The 22,759-nt window shown below is 39.9% G+C and overlaps 1 protein-coding gene across 1 annotated transcript in view; it reads left to right on the top strand.

Moving 5' to 3' along the window:
* Positions 1–22,759, top strand: part of adcy9 (adenylate cyclase 9) — a 43,174-nt gene that overhangs the window by 14,405 nt on the left and 6,010 nt on the right. Inside the window, exons 2-10 of the mRNA XM_023272322.3 lie at positions 11,180–11,379; positions 11,876–11,983; positions 12,135–12,409; positions 13,015–13,117; positions 14,271–14,488; positions 15,366–15,525; positions 19,305–19,447; positions 20,657–20,686; positions 22,449–22,725. Of these exons, the coding sequence (XP_023128090.2) occupies positions 11,180–11,379; positions 11,876–11,983; positions 12,135–12,409; positions 13,015–13,117; positions 14,271–14,488; positions 15,366–15,525; positions 19,305–19,447; positions 20,657–20,686; positions 22,449–22,725 (1,514 nt within the window). The remainder of the gene's footprint in view (positions 1–11,179; positions 11,380–11,875; positions 11,984–12,134; positions 12,410–13,014; positions 13,118–14,270; positions 14,489–15,365; positions 15,526–19,304; positions 19,448–20,656; positions 20,687–22,448; positions 22,726–22,759) is intronic.

Consider the following 22,759-nt stretch of genomic DNA (forward strand, 5'->3'; position numbering starts at 1 on the left):
TCATCACATGTTGGATTGTCCTAATAATTCACTTTCTGGGAACAAAGGCCTACCTGACACACCTTCCAGCACTGTTACTAATTGACCAGCTCATACAGAATGCGTGACTGATAGAATAGCAGAGCTCAGGTATTTAATGTGTGCATGTGGCTGGATGGGTCAAGGCTTTCTCTGGGATTTTGAACTTTTCTTTGAGTTTGCACACAGCACATTAATATCCCGCATTACATTGCCAGGTATTCTTTATTTTGTGTGTATGAGCGTAATATGACAGAAAATTCCACTTTTGTAACAGCTGAGTGTGTCGTGTCAGTGTTACGGCATCTTGCTCGTCTCTTCTGCCCAGTGCATTTGTGTGTGTGTGGGTGTGCGCTAAGTACAGTTTGCTGGAGTGGTTCTGTTGTTAAACGGCGGTTCTGAATAATAGATACGGTGTGCGGCCTCGAGCCTGTTAAAAAATCCATGAGCTTCCTTTGCACTGGTTTATATAGCTGAAGTGTTCATAAGAGAGAGAAAGAGAGTTTATAGCCTGAGTGGAGAGCAGTCAGGATCAGATTTAGACAATCACAAATCCTATAAGAATGGAAGACAAACAGAGACACTTTGAGATGAATTACTTGGTGGAAATGTTTGAGTGGCACATTGTAAGACAGAGATGTAATTTTTGGATATATATTTGGATAAGATATTTCTTGTTCTATTTGTTTGTTTCCTTTAATCATATCTAAGTCCATTAGCTCTTTAAGCCTCTTATTGTGTTGATAACAAAATTACATCAATTGACGTCATATTGACTAATGTAATTTACATATATTTACAGACAGGTAGCACAGCGCAGCCGATGCACACACCTGATTAAAATGTCATTAGTTTCGTAGGTGATGGATTGTAAGACAGAACGTTGGACAAATTAAAATTCTGATCCAGTAATGGCTTATTTCACTCATGATGTTTCTTCTAGCATATAGAAAACACCATATGTACATGTTAATAAAAAAAGAAAGATATTTTCACCAGAGGAAGTCTTTCAAAAACATTTAACATGCCTAATAGATGGAAACCTGTTTTCCAGATGAGCCTTTCGTCCTTCCGTCTCATGAACAGAAACTTGTATCATAGTTCCTGGAATTCAGATGCACACATTATCAGCATTTCCTCTGTTTAGCCCTCTGTGCCTGGCTGGAAGCCTTGTTTCTATTTGCTGCGTAGGTGTTCAATTAATTTGCACTTTGACCACTGCAGTTTGCTCGACACAGTGACAACCACCATGGTCATGATCACCATTTAAAATAGTTGGTGTCAAAGTGCAGCAGTGCCACCCTTGTCTCTCTAAAAAGGCAAGTAAAGGAATTTATATGGCAAACTATTTGGTACATGTTGAGATATTTAATGATAAGTGAAAATTTTGACCCCCTGTTCTGACTAAATGTCTGGAAATCACCAAAATCCTTTGGATTCATCCTCTGACCATTATTTCTTTTACATTTTGTCATTGTGTAAATAGTTGGAATTACACAATGACAAATGCATTAAAATGCCTCTATTATCATGAATAGGCACCGTATTTCATACCAGTTCATTCAAGAGTTGTACAAGTGTTTGACAAAAAGCCAAAAATCTCAACCGCAGCTGTCCAGCAGCCCAAAGCATTCATCCTCTGGATACCATGAATGTCAAGCAAATTTTGCTTGCCTTGCAGCTGTAGAGATTTCTCTGTCTTACCTACAGAGGTAGACTTAGAGAACAACCCTCCATCCAAAGATCTCCGACATGGCTAAAAACAGAATATATACAAGTTGTATGTTATATAATATATGAATCTAAAAGAAACGGCTAACGTCTGTGGATGATCCTTTTTACAGGTTTGTTTATGAGCAGCAGTGTGTTTCAACTCCATGTATTTTTACTCTACAAGCCAAACAGAATAAAGCCAGTTATAACTACAAAGACATCATTATTTTGTGTCCATGAAGTACATCAAAGCATGTAGGTCAGATTGACCTGCAAACATAAGTGTTTTACAAATTCCACAACACATCTGTGTATCCACAGTGAAAAGATTGTTAGGAAAGACATGATAGGGTGACTTATATTACTCTTTGCTAATAAGGCACAGTTTGTGGTGAATTTCTGGAGGGGAGTTTCGCGTTATCTGCCCACATTTGTCAATAATTTCCTCTTGTTTCCTAGTGTGCCCTTTGGTCACAGATAAAAAGTGGCCACACTCCTTGAGAGTGGGTATGTCCAATTAAGGAGAGCTGAGAGGTGCCCACCTCCTCTAAAACTAGAGGAGAATTAAGCTCCTCCTCCCTGTGGTGGATTTCTCTCTGCGGGCATATTGGCAAAAATGTAGTGAGACTGTAGCTTGTGTTCCCAAACTTCATTATTTTACAGAAGTATACCACAACTGAACGGCAAGTGACATATCTTTTTATAATTTCACGTACTGGTCTACAAAACCTGTATCAGTTAAGTCTTACTGCAAACAGCCAGTGAAGCAGTGTTCTTTGGTGGTCTGTGGAAAGAGAGACTTGTGTGACATTAGAGGGATGAAGAGAAGAAGGAGAGAGAGAGAGGAGGAGAAGAAGGAGCATATTTTCTGGTCATGACCCTTTTCCAAGGATTTCCCACAGTCTAGCTTAGGGCAGCAAGGGAGGTGTGTGTCTGTGCGTGTGATCGATGGTTGCGTTGTGAGTTCACGGCACACAGCAGAATGATTCACCCCATGCAGCAGATGAATGATTCAGTTGACTATGCAATTCAAGTACATTTGCACTAAAAATATGTCATATGAAGATAAAGCCTTATAAGGATATTAGCTGCATGTCGCGGTGCTGCATGCGTTTCAGGTTAGGTTTCTGTGCCTTTACCCACTGACGCGTCAGGGTAAATACGTGGGCAAGTTGTGTGCACATGCATGAAACAAAACAACGTGCCAGTCGTCACCAGCATTCCCTTTGCAGCGAGACCAAGGTTGGTCATTTTGTTCCTCAAGGTCTGTCCTCTACCGACGAGCAGCAGCCTCCCCGAGAGCAACTCACAGGCTCTGTGAAGTGAGACACTAAAATGCCTTTTAACAGCTGTGTGTGTGTCTGTGTGTTTATCAGAGTGACGCAGTGGCAGTTGGAGTGCGTCACTGTTCCTGTCAACCCACTGTACTCCATGCCACAGACACACACACACACACACACACACACACACACACACACACACACACACACACACACACACACACACACACACACACACACACACACACACACACACACACACACACACACTTGTAGGACCTACTGAGGGAAGAGCCATTGATAAACACAGTGAATGATGATGATGATGATGTCTTTAAAATACCCCCTGCAGTGAAAGTCAAGTTTTTTTTTACCTTGTGAACAAGTTCATGTGCATTTTTTTTATACACTAAAAGATGTATCATGTGCAAAATAAGCAGTTGATACCACGGCTTCCATTTTTAAACTACAGTGTATCAATGTCAGTCTCAAAAACTCAGATTCAGACTTGTGGGGTTTTATACGTTACAAACATAAGGAACAAATCCTGCAAGGTCGGGCTTTCTGTATCATTATTCTTCCTCAGAATTGGTTTTCATTCAGTCATGGATGGTTATATTACTCCAAAATTACAACTTGTCATTGTATTGCGTGGAGTCGTTTTACGTTGTGTGAGCAGGTGTGCTCGAGCTGCAAGGGGGAAGATGGATGATGACTTCAGGAATCTGCAAGTTCTGGCAAGGAGCCAACAGTGTAAATGTACATGTAAGCCATTTTAAGGCAGGAATAGGTCATTTCTATGGAAAAAAAAACATCTAAATTTGTAGCTTTGATACACAGAGATGAGTTTTTTAGGGGTTAAATCGATGAAAGGAGAGGAACTTTTACCAATTTAGATTTATTAGATGAGGGATGATGTGACGAAGGCCTTGCGTTCGACCCAAGAAGCCAAGAAGTCATGCCAGCTCATCCGCCATGCTTCCCATACTTACTTCATTAAATCCCTCCAGGGTGATTTAAAATGGAGATAAAGGAGGTGGAGAGAAAAAAAGAGAGAAAGGGAGGAAGGAGAGATTGAGGAACTCCCTGGACTGAAGTGATGGCACAAAAGCGGGAAGGGAGGGAGGAGGGATGGATGGATGGGAGGGAGGGAGGGAGGGAGGGAGGGAGGGAGGAATGGGAGGGTATTTTGAAGGAGGATCGTGTGAGAGCCTCATCCCTCGGTCCCATCAGCGTGTCCAAATATGGAGGCTTCTGCTATTGTCAAGCCCTGTTCTCAAGACCCGCCACCGACCTGGGAGAAAACTGGAGGGTAGGGAAAAGGGAAGGAGAGGGGAAAAAAGGAGGTGTGAGTGGTGAGAGACAGATTTTAAGTGAAAGGCAGATGGCTCAAGGATGAGAAAACAAGGCTGACGAGACGAGACAGAGCCAGTTATAAAGGGAGGTAGTGAGAGATACTGTGAGATGTAAGGTTTGGCAAGACAAAAGAGAAGAAGTTTGGAGGTGAAGGTTAGAGCAACAGTTGAGCAAAGTTGGACAGTTGGAAAGCCAAGTCTGTGAAAAGGGAAAAACAAGTTGAGGTCTATTTTTAGGGCTGTAGTTGTTTATTTTCTGACTGTTCCAAGCAGCAAGATGAAAGTGAGGAATGAGAGAACAAACTTAGATGCAGCTCAAAGAAAGAGAGAGGGACGTTAAAGCACCGCCAGCCTTAATTAGTCCTTTTCTGCTTCAATTTTGAAGTTGAGTAGGTGTCCTTCTTTTCGTATGTACTCTCATGTTCAGTTTTTCTGTATGTGGGACCGGAGAGGAGCCGGCGACCTTTGGGTCACTGGGGATGGTTTTGATCATGTGGTTGGAAGCTGCCGTGGGGTCAGAGATCATTTGTCAGGAAGTGCAGAGTTCGGACTGAGATGGCCCTTTGGGGATTGTCTGAAATGTCAGTTTTAGCTTGAAACATTCACCCAGATGCTCCACAAAGCAGAACTTCTCATGTGTATGTGGGCGTGCGCAGTTTCTACACATTTTTATGGCGCCGTATATTTCTTAATTCAGTGTCTTGCAGGAGTTTGTGTCTGTTAGTGAGCAGTGCAGGTTAGGGAGGGTAACAGTGTGTGTGTTAAGGAATGCAAAGCTGTCCTATCATTCAACAATATTTATGAGTGATTGTTACGTAAGAGCCGATGTGCAATGTAGGGCATGTTTCCGTAATGTGCTGTAACAGTTCATTTTGTGGTCTGTAATAGCAGAAAAAGGGAATCAACTCCAGCTAAGTGCTTTTTCTGACAGTTGAAATATAAAATATTTGATATAAAAAAACAAGGAAAGCAACAAATCCATTTGTTTTATTATGAAGTTTTTTCACAATTATTGTCGTGTTTCTTACAGCATTAGAGAAATGTCTTCATGAGCATTAGAGAGTTGGGAGAGTAATTTTCTGATGCGTGTGTGTGTGTGTGTGTGTTGCCGTGATTTGTATGGCCTTCAAATGTACATGTGGAATGTGACAACTCAACTACACTTCCTCTCCATTCATCTTTGTGTTCGCTGATTGATTGACTGATAGATTTGTGTGTATATACCCTTCATACTTGGTCTCATGAATGCAGTGTGCGTGTGTTTGGAAGTTGGGGGTATTTTCTCATATTTGAGGATATGAGCGGCAAAGGCGATTGCACTTTCTACCTTGCATGAGTCATACAGAAAATGGCAGGTTTGTGTTTGGATGTACATCTCAGACAGGCAGATGCTGCATATTTCCTGAAAAGGGGGCCTTGTTTGGAAGTATAGTATATGGACTCTATACACAAACATAAAATTAATGTTAAAAAAATAATCTAGAGAGGTTTTCTGTGCAATAAACTGCATAGATGTTTCTATTTTCCTATTGATTTTGCACACTTCCAAGCCCTGGAAATGTTTCATGTGAACTGCTGAAGATATAACATTGGAAACAGTTTGTTGTTCTATCGATTAGTGTAGCTGATGCCTCATTCACTGAAAGTACGGTTACAAATTGTTTGAAAATGATATCTCTAATTTTATATAGATGTTTATCCAATTAGACACCTGGAAGATTTTAGACTTAAATTACTTACACAGAGCTCAAATACAAACATTAAATCAGAGAAGAGGAATCAACTGAAGTGGAATTAAAGTCTGCATTATCTCTTTAATTGCTTATCCCTGATGCAGAGGCCAAAGGTGGCACTTTAGAAAATTAGCTGTCAGCTTTGGGTTATATTTGTTTGTTGTAAATGTAATAAGTGACCGTTTGTGTTTTTAAGCACATCTTCAAGTCCAAATTAGTGCTTGCTCGATGCAGATCTCTTGGCTAAGCTTCAAATTGTGATATTTTATCAAAATCGCTTTACATATCTTGTTTAAAAACAAATGCCAAAAATAAATAATTTTCCTGAACTAGATTGTGTACTAAAAATTCTGCACTCCACATCACTATTGAAAAGCTATGAGTGACTTAGCTGAAACCAACAGTCATGACAAAATTTCAGGGACATTTTTGGTTAAAACTAGCTGAACTGCAGGCTGTGCTTTCAGAGAGCAGATCGTATGAAAACAAAATAAAAATCTAAGTAGTCAAATGCAGTGTAGTATGTAAAGCCACCATTTTTCCAACTACTGGCAACAAGTGTAGGCACTTGGAAAAAACATTCTACGTTGATTTCAGTTTTTTTCCGTTTTTGAAAAGGAAAACCATCAAAGAAATTTAACTTAAAATTTTTTTTTAAACGATTTGTGGCATTTTAACTATACCATGCCGCACAGAAGACATTTTGGAGTTCAGTGTCTTTCTTGTCATGATTGTGCTTGTGTTTCCATAGAGGAGCAGGACTTTATATCGCAGTGAAAAATGAGGCCACAGTGAGTAAAAATGTGACAGGAGCGAAACACGCACAGAGACTGCTTGGGGTTCAGAGAGGTTGAACAGCAGGCATGACTAACGGGTACAAACTTCAAGATGATACAGCCCGAGTGAAGTCAGTCATTTACATTGCACTCATGCTATCATATGACATGTAGTTTAGGTTGGCCAGGCACTTCAGTCCTCTAGTGTATGTCTTGCTAAACGTACGGGCATATGGCATTTTGGTGTCTTTGTGTGCGTGTGAGGTGTAGTAGTAGTAGTAGCTGTCCCCGGCTGAACCCTACCTACTCCAGCCAGCTGGCCTGAATAAATCAATAAAGCCCACTGAGCTGCACTGAGACTTTAGAGTGCTGGTGTCAGTTTCTTTCCCAGATTGCTGCCTGTACAGAGCCCAGTGAAGATCAATACACAAAGTAACACACACTCACACAAATGAATTAGCTTTGTTATGCTGTAGAGCTTGGACCAACACACAGAAGATACTGTACATGAGGTAATGTACTGCATCTGGGGGGGAGCAGATACCTTTGCACTCATACACACTCACACATGAACTTACTGTGCACTTCGCTGTCGGAAAACTGCAACTTTCCACCGTCTGTTATGTCAAGCATTTCATCACCCTCACAATTCAAGGTGTGTTTTAGAGTTTAGAGCAGGTTGCTGATAAAGTTAGGAAGCTGAAATGGAAGTAGACGAGGAATGCGGGTTATGTGAGGCATGCTAAACTCAGTGGCCTTCAAAGTGCTCTGGGACTCCCCCCCCCCTTTCCATTTCTGTGCCGTTTGCCACTGTCTGTTTTTACTATCTTGTCTGTGTCTCTAACTTGTCAGCATTTTGCCTGTTATGGAGAAGGCATGCTTGAAGATGAGGGCAGGTCACAAAAAAAAGCGTCTCAAGTCAGTTTCTGCGTGTATCTCTTGCCACAGTATTTTTCAGTCTTTACAAAAACAAAAACTAGGCTATTACTATATCACATTTTGAGAATCTTCAGCAGCTGATCTCAGTTGACTATAAAAGTAAGACTATTTATAATGTATACAAAGACTGAAAAGATGATGTACATACTGGCTCCCTGTCACATTGTCATGGCTTACTGGGGCATCAGAATAGAACAGAGGCATTATTAGTGTTTTTAACGCCTGCGCCTTTCCTACTATAACAAGTCAAGTTATCTGCTTTGAAAAATGCCTGTGCAACACAGATTGTTAAAATAATCTCTTTTACCTCTCTTAACTTCTTATGTGATCAGATTTACTGTTTGGTTTCTTGACCAGTTTAGTACAGATGTAGGTTTCTTGAGTCAGGAACGTCTTGGCTTTTCATCCATGAACAATGAAAGTACTTTAGTTACTGCAAACACCTTCTGATCTCAGAGGCCTAAATTTTCTCTTCTCTAAGTTTCTTTCAAGCTCCAGCGCAGTGATGAACAACAGTTTCCCAAAAGATATTCCTTCATTTGTTTTTTTATGGTGATTGTGATGAGTGCTGCTTTACATGTCAGTGGAAAATCTCCTGAAAGATGTGGTGACTACAAAAGGCACAACATTTTAGCGACATAATTTGTATGCCACTGGAGACTGAGATGAAAATACATAGATAGCGGAAGGTGAGTTATCAATAGGCGATTCACAGTCTTATATTTTTCTTTTTGCAAAAAACGTGTTCACATCTACTGCCTAGGAGCTAATGGATGGCACAGGGACAATGACAGACCTTTTCGTGATAGTCGGGAAAGCTATACTGTCCTAGGGCCCAGAACAAAAAGCAAAATGGCTCCAAAGTCCCATGATAAGTTCAAATCATAACTAATCTGATTTATACAGCTAAGAAAGCAGCAAAAAATTTGTGCTTAAACTCCATCAGTATGTATCTTGCGTTGGATTATATTTGCAGCATGTATTACTGGATAGACCAAATTATTGAAATATTTTAAGCAGGTTTCTATTTCACATCATTAATTCTTGAAATTTCACAGTCAGCCGGTTTGAAAAGCTGTACAGCATTTCTTAAAACTGAAACCTTTTAGTTTGTAGCAGTTGTGCCTCTACAACTGTCTGTTTTGTATCCAGTGCTACAGTGAAGTACTCATTATCACATTAGATTAGTTTTACACTGACTCACTGCAGAGCGAAGAAAAAGGAGTAACTCACTACAGAGAAGGAGGACTGAATGAAATAGATGTGTGTGTTTGATTCACAAAAAATGTCATCAGTCACACTTCAAGAGCCGGACACATAAATGCACATCTGTGCTTTTTTCCCCCTGCAAAATAAAATATACATGTCAGTTGACTTGACATGCAGTCAGGTCATGAACAGTTTGACTGAATGGATCCTCCCTCTCATCTTAAGAACATTTCATACTTTTCTTTGCAACTCTCTAATATGGAGAAAAATTAATTACACATTATGGTATGTGTCAGTGATGTAATTCTTTGGTACTGTGGCGGAGATGTCTGTGGACCACAATGATCTCATTTCTTAAAAAACGGTTCTTCACTTAATACATCAAGCAAGCAAATTTATTAATATGGCAACTTATCCTACACAAAGATCATGAAGGTGCTTAACAGGCGAAGGTACAAAATTTTTATATATATATATATATATATATATATATATATATATATATATATATATATATATATATATATATATATGAAACAGCTGAATAAAATGAGAAAATGTCATAAATCAAAAACAGCACAGACAGGTTGAAGGTTGAAAAGCACAACTGTTTGAAACTGATTAAAAGGGAAAAAAAAGAACAAAAAGACAAAAGACAAGAGATAAAAGCAGAAAAAAACCAAAAAGACAGAAGATAAGAGAAGACATAAATGCAGTATATAATGAAATATAGAAACAATAAAAAATAATTATATAAAAATGTCATTACGTTTAATGAAAGTATTGGCAGTTCAAAGAGATTAGATTTCAAAAGTTAAGTGTCACTGTGTCAAAAAGGAGCTGCATTAACTTTTTTTGAAGGATTTTTCCAAAATGCTTCCCTTAGACTGTGAGTCTTTTTAACATTAAATTAGGTTTTTTGTTTCCAGGCCACTGAGTTCACTCACTCTAGAGCTTTTAAACCAAATAGACAAATATCTCCAGAGTAGGTTGTTTGCATGCGTGCTATAATTCATAAATTAAAATAGCTTTTTATTGAAGGCCAGTTGCGTCTGTCAATAATTAAGGAAACCTGAAATAGCAAACTTTTATTACTACTCAATCGGAAGTGATAATCTGGCTAAGACATGACAAAAATCTTTGGAAAAAAAAATGGACTCATAGTTTGGCTCAGCATGCATCAATATAATATATTTGTCTGGAATCCAGAATCTCAAATACGTGAAAGATGCAGATATGCTGCAAGTTGGCCTCAAGTTATTCTCTTTGGGAGGAAATTGTGCACATCACAAACATAGCTTGAGGCAGGGAACTCACAGATACAGCCTGACCAGATCTCCTCATTGACCTGCAATTGCTCCTCCACTCATCTCCGTGCTAACAAGGTTAGCATCGTTAGCTGTTTGAACAATGAGGCCAGTTAGCCAGGTTACTGTGTGTCTGGACAGGCTGATAACAGCTGGCTATGGGCCACGGCTCTAATCCACTGTTTGTGTAGTTCCTTGTTGGCTCTACACCCAGTGTGAATAGGCCAGAGCCCTGGGCTGATGTGCAAACATAGTTGGTGAAACACCCAGTATTGCATTACTGCCTGCTTGTGTGTGTGCATCAACAAAGCATATGTGATGATAGGCAGATAAGGGCGTGTGTGCTACGAGACATTATCTTTACAAGTGAAATAAATACATACAATAAATTTACAAAATGTTCTAAAGGCCAATGGTCAGTGTCCAGTTTTTGTGTTGTTCCAGTTTGTATCAAGCCGTTGACATTAGCACTTACATCAAGCACGAGGAGCTCAGGGGTAGTTAGAGGATAGAATCAGCTTTCTTTGAGCTTTTAGAGGCATCTGATGCTGGTCACTGCAAATTCTGGAACAATATTTTATTGTTTTGTATAAACAAATTGCTAAGTGCGTTGTGGTGGCTCATCCCGCCTCATATGTTTTTGTTGTTACTCTCAAGAATAATGCGTTTTATGAAGGTCTCAGCATTAATTATCACCTCTTTGGTGTCTGTGGATGACAACAAACAAACACTGTATTCTCTGTTTTATGCTGCACCTCTTTTTTCCTGTCAAATCAAAACAACAAAGTGAAAGTAAAAGTCATGATTACAAAGTTCTAATCAAATCGAACTGTTTTTGCTCTGTTTTAGGGCTAAAGACCTACCTGATCTCAGGGAGGAAGCTGGATCACGATGTGCAGTGTGGCTGTTCTCAAGTTGGACTTCCGGGTGGGGATTTTGTGGGCGTCAGCCAGTTCTCCTGCCCTCAGCCCCACACACCGGACCTCATCCCTGGAGGGGCACAAGCTGCTGAACCCCTGCTGTCCCACCAACCACCGGACAGGACTGGGGTAAGAGTAAATAAACTGATGATGATGATTGCGTGGAACCCAAACTAGCATTTATACTCTGTATGTTTATGATAAATGATGCCATAAATTACTAAATTACTAGATTGAATGCTTTTTGTTCAGAATTTTGATCTGCAGCCACTGCAGCATGAAGACAACAGTTGTCATAAGCTGTTGTCCAGTTGTTCAGGTACTTTGCTTTATTTTTCAAATTAGGTTGCGTGCGACTTTTTTGCAGTACTCCCACTCCTTTTATTTTGGCTCCAAATGTGTTCATATTCATTTCTGAGTTATAATTACAGGGAAGTTAATGAGAAACTGCATTTCACTATGGCTTGTCCTTCAAGCTGGACTTAACTAAACTGTCAACACACAAGTATTTATGGCTCAATTAGTCATATCTACTTGAAATATGGCGTTGTTATAGCACAAACTGCTTCGGTGAATGTTTCAATTTGTCAGCCTCTCTGTCATTGCTCTCCTGTTCTCTCTGCAGCCTCCCTGTGTCTTCCAAAGTGTGGTCTTGTCATCGGTGGGAGAGCAGGGTGATGATGTGGCCGTGCTGAATGGCTGCCAAGACGAACACAAGACCACCAGTGCCAAGGTACACTGCACATGCATGAACAGTGACAGCAGCAGTGCACTTCTCAAGCACCCCTTTAAGCATTTGTCACTTAAGCTTCTTAAAGAGTCATGGCCTTTGTCTCTCTTTGTTTGTGTGTTCTTCTTCACCTCCTTATCTCCTCTTTTTCCAGTTCATCCCAGGCCACAGCCCCCGAGCAGCCAACGGCCTCCTGAGTCCCCCGCTGGAGGACCCAGTTCGGGCCAGCCAGAGTTCACTGTGTGACATGCTCCAGGAGAAAGAGAAGAAGACCAGCACAAGCACAGGAACTGGCACCAGTCTTGGCATGGCTGGAGGCCCGGGTGCAACAGGTACAGGCATGGATCACTCCGCCCTGATCCAACTGCGTGCCAAGAATTTCAGACAGAAGAGCGACGCCCACTTTGTGGATGTTATCAGGGAGGACAGGTAAGCAAAGAGGTTAAAGGTGGAATTTATGAGCTGATAATGTCACTCAAGCATGGCTGACTGAGCATGACTTGGTGACAGACTGCACAGTTATAAAGGGATCCATTTGGTCATTAATAAAATGTCATGTTCTCACAATTTCTAAATCAGTGAGCATCCATTTTATGAATAAAAGTTTGTCCTCGGGGTGTGACTCTGTCTAATAGATATTTTCTTAAACTACCTAGCATGTTCAGGATTTACATCCACACTTGGTGATGGGTCACTAGTGCATCACAGGGATTATACATATCATTAAACCAAATGTTCTTGGCGAGAAACATACAGAGACAAACATGCAAACTCCATGCATCCTCAGGATGCTCTTAAAAATTTCATTTTCTGCACTCATTTTCGTATGATAACGCCAATGCAGAAGCCAGACTTTAGAAAGCATTATCAGACTCTTAGCATGTTTTCTCTGGCCTGAACTTCGATTCATTTGTGTTTCACACAGATTGATTGTTATATGTAATACTTGATTAACAAAATAAAAGTCCAATATTACTTTTTTAGCCATGTTAACATGTTTTACTCATTTTGCCTTTTTTCTGCCTACTCCCCAGTCTGATGAAGGACTACTTTTTCAAGCCACCCATTAACAAGGTCAGCCTTAACTTTCTAGAGAGACCTCTGGAGAAGGCCTATCGCACTAGCTACAAGGAGGAGGTACATACAGATACAGAAACACACTCTTTCTTCTGTATTGGTATACTGATAAGATCTCTGCATTGACTTGTTTCATTACCCTACCTGTGATTGTAATATTCCTCTCATATTATTCTAACCTGAAGATCGATCTGGCAAAAGAGAGAACTGTTGAAATGTGACTTTTTCCCATATGGATATGTGTAATACATGGATGGGAAAAATGACCGGAAACTAAATTGTACTAAAACATTTACCCAAAAGGGGGATGATAAACAACAGTGTTATGATACATCTGTTGAATTTTGGACAGTTTTCTCTCTGTACACTCCCTTGTTTCTGAAATTTTGTGCCACACACTCAGGAACTGTTCCAGTTGGCCTGCATTGACCTCACAGTCTTGTAGCCCCCTGCTGTTAAGCCAGTGTTACTACAGAGCTTTAAAAAAAAAAAGAAAAAATAAAAGAAAAAATAAAAAGAATAAAAGGAAAAAAACACTTCATTTCATGCATTTTTGCAACAAGTTTGTATGTGGTTTAGATTTTTTGGCTAAGCTGTGAATATTTATCTATTGTTGCTATATTTATGCAATAGTTGTTATTTAAAAAAAGCACAAAAGCACAGGTTTTTTTCTTTTTTTTTTTTTTGCTGTGCACTGAGACTAGCAAAACAAATTTTCTCAATGATGAGGTCGACGCCATGTCCTGAAATTATCCTTCACATTTTTGTTAATGATCACGTGAAACACCACTGGTAAAGAGCTTACAGTGAACGGATTCTATCTGTGATTTTCTCCTCTTCCTATTATCATCACACTTTGTCAGTGGTTCCTTTCTTTTTGAGGATGAAAGTATTTATTCAGTTTTTCACAAACAAAGATAAAATATTTCATTTTAAGATCATGTTTGATACACTCACTCGTCATAGTTGTAGCTTGTTGTAATAACACTGACAAAAAAATTCTCTTATAGTGCACACTACTACTTTCATATTGTGTGTAAGCATTAAGCGTTCGTATTATTCAACGTTGTCGAGATTAACTCTGTTTATAAGTTGAACTGTTCAGTATTTTTCCAAACCTTTAGAGAAACATGATGGTAAAACATTTATGAATGTGCAGTGAAAGTTGCAGGTGTGGTTTTGGGAAAATGAACTTCGTATTCCTCTTCTTCAGGTGAAGAACCAGGTTCAGGTGCAGACATTTGCGAGCTCCACCTTCAGCTCCTTCCTGGATGTTCTCCTCAGCTGTTTTGTCTTCTTGGCACTGACTCTGGCCTGCTTCCTCCCACCTCTGGTGAGCCCGGCCACTGTGGGCTCTCCGGCTCCTGCTGCCCTGGCCCTGGCTCTCCTGGCTGGTCTGCTGGAGCTGGCCTCCCTGGTGCTCTCCATACGGTGAGGAGGTTTAGACAGACGGACTGTATGTTTGTAGGTGTGCTTTTATGCGAGTGTGCACACATTTTATATCAAAAGTGTTTCAACCAAAATGCTAATAATGACACTTTTGTAACACGACATTTACATTATCCTAAACTTTGATGAGTTAGTGAAGCAAATGATAAGGATTTAGCATTGTTTCATTAGATAGAAAAGTGTCTGAATATACTATTTATGCTGTTGCTCACTGCTGTGCCACTGAGGCAGTCAATTTGAATAACTGTCTATGTCTCTTGGGCTTCTGTGGCACAAGATTTAAAACCACGGACAGACCAACATGCAGCGCTACAACTCTCCACTGAAACCAGCACACATTATTTTGTATTTTCTTTGGCCTCTGCGCCACAATGGATTAATTTCCCTGGTCAGATTCAACTGGCTTGTGTACATTTTTTTTTTGAAGCACCAATACTGGCTCAGAAACTGGCACAATAACTTAGTGGTACCAGGGATATATCCAGACCTGAAAAAATAGAAACCATTCTCCTTGGACTTTCCAGTTATTCAAAGTGCTAAACATGTGTTTCATTTAATTTGTGCTGTGTTTTATGAGTGTGCACTGAGAGTATTTAAAAATGAATTAATTTTCACTCTATTGCCTTGCATAAATGGGTAATAAATCTTCATCTTATTGCTGGGAGTTGGACAGCATTGTTGTTTTAATAATGTGTCTTAATTAAGGAGTAATGAGACTCTGATGCAGCTTTTCCCCTGACTGAGTGGAAAGAGGTAGGAGGAAGGGGGGAACAGCTGAAGAGAAAATACAAGTTTTTCATTCAGCACACATCCCTGGTATTCCTCTCCTAATGCTTGGTCCTCTTTTCCTCTCCTGTAGCATGGCCTTCTATTTGGAGGAGGTGATGAACTGCACTCGCTCCCTGCTCCTGGTGGTCTCTGGCTGGATCTCTCGTCATGTGATTGGGGCCGTGTTGGTCTCCCTTCCTGCCATCTCCGTCTTGTCCCATCTCACTTGCAGCGTCCACTTGCCCCTCCAGGTAAATGTGCATTTGATGGCGGAGATTCAACTAGAGTAGGTTAGGAGCTCGCAGTTCACGCAGTCACAGTATTAAAAGCCAGATATGTTCTGAAATCAAGGTGTAAACATTTGCTAATGACCTCAACATCCATCCATTCTTCCGTCTCTTATCTATACACCGCTTAATCCTCATGAGGGTCGCGGGGGGCGGAAGGCAGGGGACACCCTGGACAGGTCACCAGGAATCGCAGGGCTGCATACAGAGACAAACAAGCACACTCACATTCACACCTATAGGCAATTTAGAATTTTCAGTTAAGCTCAGCATGATTTGGACTGTGAGGGGAAGCCAGAGTACCCAGAGAAAACCCACATGCATAGGGAGAACATGCAAACTCCATCCAGAAAGATCCCTGGCCCAGACTGGGACACGAACCGGGGATCTTCCAGCTGAAAGGCAGCACTGCTAACCACTGAGTCACTGAGTTGAGTTGCAGGCTGAACATGACTCTCTTTTTTCTCTTTCAGAAAATTTCCTTATCATAAATCTAGAGATTTTACTGTCAAAGAACCACGAGTGGCAGGTTTTCAAACAAATTTCACCGCACAGTGATGGCAGGGCTGCAAAACTGATTAAATATTAGTCAGAATCAGGATACTGGCAAATGAAATGATCAACTATGGTTAATGTTTGCAGTCATAGGCCACTTTGATAAAATCACTTTGTCCCAAATTGGTTAAATTAAAATGTGTTATTTAACTTCATCCATCCATCCATCCATTATCTATACACCGCTTATTCCTCACTAGGGTCGCGGGGGGTGCTGGAGCCTATCCCAGCTGACTCGGGCGAAGGCAGGGGACACCCTGGACAGGTCGCCAGTCTGTCGCAGGGCTACATATATAGACAAACAATCACTCTCACATTCACACCTACGGGCAATTTAGAGTAATCAATTAACCTCAGCATATTTTTGGACTGTGGGAGGAAGCCGGAGTACCCGGAGAGAACCCACGCATGCACAGGGAGAACATGCAAACTCCATGCAGAAAGATCCCGGGAAAGCCGGGACGCGAACCAGGGATCTTCTCGCTGCAAGGCGAAAGTGCTAACCACTACGCCACTGTGCAGCCCTATTTAACTTCATTCAATGTAATATTTGCACCGGAGACTAGAGGCTTCTCTGTGCACAGCTGCCCAGCTAGATTCCCTTATAGCCTACAAGTGACATGTTTGAGGGAGCATCATTAAATTGTAATGTCTGTCAGTAAGATGTTTAGCAAGTGAGGTGCTATGGGTAAAATTTGATCTGTATTTTGCCTCTAGAAGATGCTATGAATTTGAGTGAAGATTATTTTTTATTTTAAAGCAGAATTTTGCATTTGCAGTGCTTTGTTTAGTTAAATGTAAAAATCCAATCAATATATTTTGTGCCTTGAATCAATGAATAACTATCATAAACAATCTCAATATTGATCAAAAATAATCATGATTATCTTTTTGGCCATAACTGTGGCATCATAAATTTGTTTGACAAAGCTACACTGGTGCTTGTCGGTGACAACAGATGGACATTTTTTAAAGAAATCATACAGCTCCTGGAGTATAGGGTTGATCAACAATAGAAAATCAGACCTGACCTAAACACACAAATTACTCCTGCTGCTGCAGCTGATTTATTGCTCTTGCTGTAAGTGAAACTGCTGCACCTCTGCTGTTACAAAGACCGATGCTAATTGTGTTGGTGGCAGTATTTGCAATTTTCAAGCTGTTTCAAGCTGGTTTGCCTTCACCGATGTCTTGAAGCCAACGTAAGCAGAGACAAGTTTGGCATCTTGCCCACTCTGGTCTGAAGCCCCAGATTCATTAGCTGGCATTAGCCCTGATAGGAACTGTAGCGGGAAAAGAGCTAAGAGGCTTCTGGAGGCCTCATCTGTGGACCTTGGCACCAGAAATGTTGACATTCCTTCTTTTCTGAATCCTGCATGTGAGAAGATTGAGAACAACCACACTTTGCAGCATTTTGTGCTGTTTTGAGTCAAGGCCACATCCAGCTCTGTATGAGTTTGACTCTGGCCTTCCAGCTCGGAGCCAACGGCTGCTTGCAAGATGTGAGGTGTTTTGGTATCTTGCTTTTCGACACCCGATTTCTCGATCCAGTCCTCTCCCATCCTGCTCTGTCTCTTCCCTCAGCTCTCTCCATCTCTTCAGGGGCTTTGCAGATCAAAGCGGTAGTTTCAGGGAGAGTTGTTAATTAGACATGCAATTTTCTGGACTTTAATGCCTTTGAAGATATTAAGACCCAATAACAGTGCTAGAGGGGGGGCATGTGTAGGGATGAGAGGGGAAAAGATGTTATCCTGTCAGTGTAATCATTAACAACCTGTGAATGTCACCAAATTACCACTGCTGTCTGCATGTGTTTACACAAATAGAACACTGCGTATAACTGAGAGGCCATGTCAGCCTGCTTTAGACCAGATTCTCATTTATGACCTTGAAAAACCTGTCCTTACATTTGATTTGTGCTGCAGTTAGCATTTAGATTTTGGATAGCATTTGAATTGACTTTAGAGGACAGGAATTACAAAAATGATATCATACTGGATATTAATGATATGTCGTCACGAGGGAAATAAAAAATAAGTTGAAAAGAAACCAAAGCAAGACAGAACAAAGACAAAAACAAGATGAAACTTGTCTTTTGATGTCAGCATTTTGTTAGTTCTATGTTGCTAAACTGTAAGTTGCTCACGGTAAAAATACTCAGGTCGATATATGACCACTGAGACCAGGATGTGCCCTGAGAATGCCAAAAAAATTCACAGAATTTACTCTCTTTGGTCATAGAACCATTAACAAAACCATTTTTAGGTCAGATTGAATTCAGACACACAAAAATAGGTGTTACTGAGTCCACTGTTTAATTCACACTTCTCCAAAAGTATTAGAGCTGGCGAATCTCAAATCTAAATATTCACAGTTAAAATGTTGCAAAAAAATCTATTTTTGTAGAAACTGCTTTCTGTTACGTTTATCACTTCATACTTGCACTGAGCTTAAAATCCTGCTGTCATCTTCTTTCTTCTGTGTAATTCACAATAAATACGATGACAATGACTGGAAACGCATAAGTAAGTTCCATTATTAGTGCACAGTTGAATCCAAATCAAGGTGAACCAAAAAACTATAAGTGAAGCTGGAACATGAAGTAATGAACCAGAACTGGTTCAGAAAATGAAACTAAAACTGTATGTCCACTCAGTGAACTAAGGTAAATTAAACTTAAATGGGCGGTTAAGGTCTACAACGTAACCTAAACTTCTTTTTAGGTATATGTCACCTGTTTGTAACATAGCCAGCTCTCCACATTTTAGATAGGATGTTGTAATATTGTTAGCATGCAGAGGAACAGACAAAAAGAAATGCAGAGAAAAACATTCACTGTGTAACAAAATGGAATGTTACTGGAACTGACAAGTAGCACTTATCACATCACCTTTAAGTCTTTAAATGCTATTCAGCTAATTGTACACTGCCACCAACAAAGTCATTTGTTCACTTCTGCTATATGCTGATTTTACACAGTTTATCAATATTCCTTGACTACATGTCAAAACTCCACTTATTGTGGCTTATCAGTGTTTTTTTTTTTTTTTTTTTACAGCAGATACAAGTTGGACATGTGAAGGAAGTTTTGATTTATTGTTTTTGATTAGAGCTTAAAGAGAACCTTATTCATTGTTCTGTTTGTAGCTCCGTCAAGTCACTTCAGTGATTCTTTTTTTCTCCTCCAGGTGACCATGTTCCTGTGCTGTGCCACCATCCTGGCCATCATCCAGTACTGCAACTTCTGTCAGCTGAGTTTTTGGATGCGCTCAGTCCTGGCCACTGCCACAGGAGTCGCTCTGCTGCTGTTGCTCTACAGTCCCTTGCACAGGTACAAGTGAACACTTACCTGCACATACATGCATACAATATCAACAAATGGTGCTCATCATCTACGGATCACTCAAGTGTCTAAGAAACCAGTGTATGCCCGAATATTAGTTTATAAGCAGCTCATACAGAAAAGGTAAGAATTACAAACACAATGTAAAAAACACAAATTTGCATTTTCCTGTAATTGTAGATTTTACACACCTTGCTGCTGATTCAAACTAATTATGTCAATTTTATGCATGAATTTATTGTTCCTAACCAATCTGAATCCCAAATAGTTTATGAACTTTTTTTTTTTTTTTTTTTTTTGCTCCTGTTACATTTTTACTCACTGTGAACTAATTTTTCACTGCAATATAAAGTCCTGCTCCTCTATGGATACAACACAACCATGGCAAAAAGTTAGGAGAGCTATAAATTGTCTTCTATGCAGTCTAAAAGAGTTATACTGCCATAAATCATTTTGAAGGAAGAAAAACATGAAAGTTTCATTTCTTTGATTGTTTTCCTTTTCAAAAATGGAAAAAAAACCTGAAATCAACATGTACAATGTTTTTCCAAGGCTCTACATACTATACTGTATTTTACTTTTTACATTTTAATTTTTTTCATGCTTGTCTCCTATCTGCTCTCTTAAAGCACAGCCTGCAATTCAACCAAGTTTAGCCAAAAAGGTCCCTGAATTTTTGTCATGACTTGGTTTCACTTAAGTCACTCATACCTTTTCAGTAGTGATGTGGAGTGCAGAATTTTTAGTTTTACAGAATCTAGTTTGGGAAAGTGATTTACTTTTGGCCGTTTTTTAAAATTGATACATAGAATTAAGTGATTTCAATAAAATATCACAATTTTAAGCTTAGGTTTAGTTAATTTTCTTGACAAGAATTGAAAGTCACATATGATAAGCTCAAGAACTATCTCAAAGGTGTAAATGTGATGATTCTTACCGCTTTTACAATTTCATGCTCTGATCAACAGTGGAATTTTGGCAGTTTTGAAAAAATATCACACCTTTCAAATCCACCAGCGGGTTTTGAGGTTCAGATGGTTGAGTAGTTTAAACACTTAGCTTGATGATACATACATTTACCTGTTTCCAAGGCTGTAAAAAGATAATCTGATCTGTATATATATATGTATTGTGTGTCTGTGAGCATGTATGTAACTGTTCCTTTCCCCTGACTGACACCACTCTATTCTCTTTCAGCTCCACTATTAACAGCTTTCCAGTTCATGGGTGAGTGTCTCCGTGGAAACAGCAGGTTTTTGATCGATGAGTGACAATTCAAGGGTGAACAGGAGCAACAGCTCTCCTTTATGTTTTTCATAACTGCAGCCCTCTCTGGCTTTTACTCAGTCTCACACTTTCCTGCTCTTTATGCTCCCATCCATTTCTCTCTCCTCCTGCATCTCTGCCTGTGAGTGTGCTGCAGTAGTAGTGACTGCTAAATGCCACTAGTGGTGGAAATGACTCATACAGCCCATGCTGGCTCGACTTTTGCATTACAGCCACAACTGAGCTTGAATCAAGTACACAAGTAAAGAGAAGAGGACGGTTTTTTCCTTTTCATCTTTCTTTGATAGTTTCTGCTCGTGGCATTTAGGATTCAGCTCCTGTCATTAGATCCAGTCAGTTGTTTAACCTTCCCAAATGCCCTTTTTATTGTCATTGTATTGAGTGAATTCAGAAACCAAACCGAGACTGCCAAATTCTCCACGTTTTTTCCATTCAGTGATGTATGAGTGAGGCTGCAGCCTTAGTGCCTAAAATCTGTAACACAGTTGACACATCAATAGCATGTTTTCAGAATAAAAATTGTTAAAATAATAGAAAATGTTACATCAGAACAATGCCATCAAAGTCTCAATCAAGCAGCGCAGAGCAAGCTCTTTCTGGAGAGGGGGAATTAACAATATATGCACTCAGTTTTCTTTGTATTCTTGTGCTCGTTTCGAATGATTCGCTTAACTCCTTGGTGCCATTTTTTGAAGAATGACACATGTCCTGAATGCCTGAAACTCAAATAACTAAAGTGGGTGGAGCATTTCTTGTGCTTCATGTCTGTTCCCTTGAATCTGGTAGAGTTGCAGATTTTTTGGATAGGTTCAATAACATCAGTCTGACAGTCTTGGTTAGGAGGAGGTAAAAATGCCAGTTTTTGCTGGATATTTTCAGTTCTCACTCTGACCTGGTGACGAGTGCAAAGTATTCCTTTCTTTGATTTTTATAGAGCTTTCATAGATGCTTGCAGCTATTACTGCATAGGGTTTAGGGAGTTATGATAAATTTTGATTAGAATGTGTAACATTCTGCAGTACATCTTAAGATCAAAAATTAAATGATACAACAAACTGTATTTTCTTATACTTTATTTAAATGAAGAAAATGGCATACGAAATATACAGAATTTTGCTTTGAATGAGAGAAGACTGAATTAGTGGTCTGCATTCCAAGAGTTTCTTTGTGGGTAGAATAATGTAATTTTATCCCTCATCTGCTTTGACTTCACTCAGATTTCCCACATCTACCACAACATCTTTTGACGACAACCTCAGAATAAACATGTTGTTTTCAGCTGAAGATGGACGTCTGGGGATATAAGTGTAGCTAAGCAGTCAAATATTTGTGTTCACTCAGTGTGATCTATTTAGGCCTGTGTAGGTAGAAAGACATGCCCTATGATGAATCTAAACATTGAAGTAAAAGTCTAGAATTACATTCTTGCTAATTGGGACTGACTAAGAAACTCTTGGAAATAAACTTTATCAAGGCTGGACCTGATTAAATTTTTATTATGATGGCAGGTCATCTCGATTTAGCATACATGCCTGTCAAGAAACTGAGAAAGAATTACAAGTTGTTTTTTTTTTTGACCATTATCAAGGTGTTGTGCTGAGGATTCACTAAGAAGTATCTATCTCAGTCTCTCTTTGCCTCTCTTTCAATCGTTTTCTTTCACATTTCTCTGATTCCGGTCTTTTTTTATTTTCTCCCTCAGACTGAACGTCTCCACATCAAATGATGGTTCCTCAGAATCGGGGCCAGATCCCCACCAGCGAATTTTTGACCTTTTGGTCCCAGAGGCCATCCTGGCTTTCTTCTTGCTTCTCCTCCTGGTCTGGTTCCTTAACCGTGAGTTTGAGGTCAGCTACCGTCTCCATTACCATGGCAACGTGGAGGCTGACAAGCACCGCTCCAAGATACAGATGATGCGAGATCAGGCCGAGTGGTTACTGGGCAACATCATCCCCATCCATGTCGCTGACCAGCTCAAGGTTTCTGTTGCTGTTGAATCAAAACTATCAAACT

This window comes from Amphiprion ocellaris, chromosome 4, assembly GCF_022539595.1.
Source record: "Amphiprion ocellaris isolate individual 3 ecotype Okinawa chromosome 4, ASM2253959v1, whole genome shotgun sequence".
NCBI classification, from domain to species: Eukaryota; Metazoa; Chordata; class Actinopteri; family Pomacentridae; genus Amphiprion; species Amphiprion ocellaris.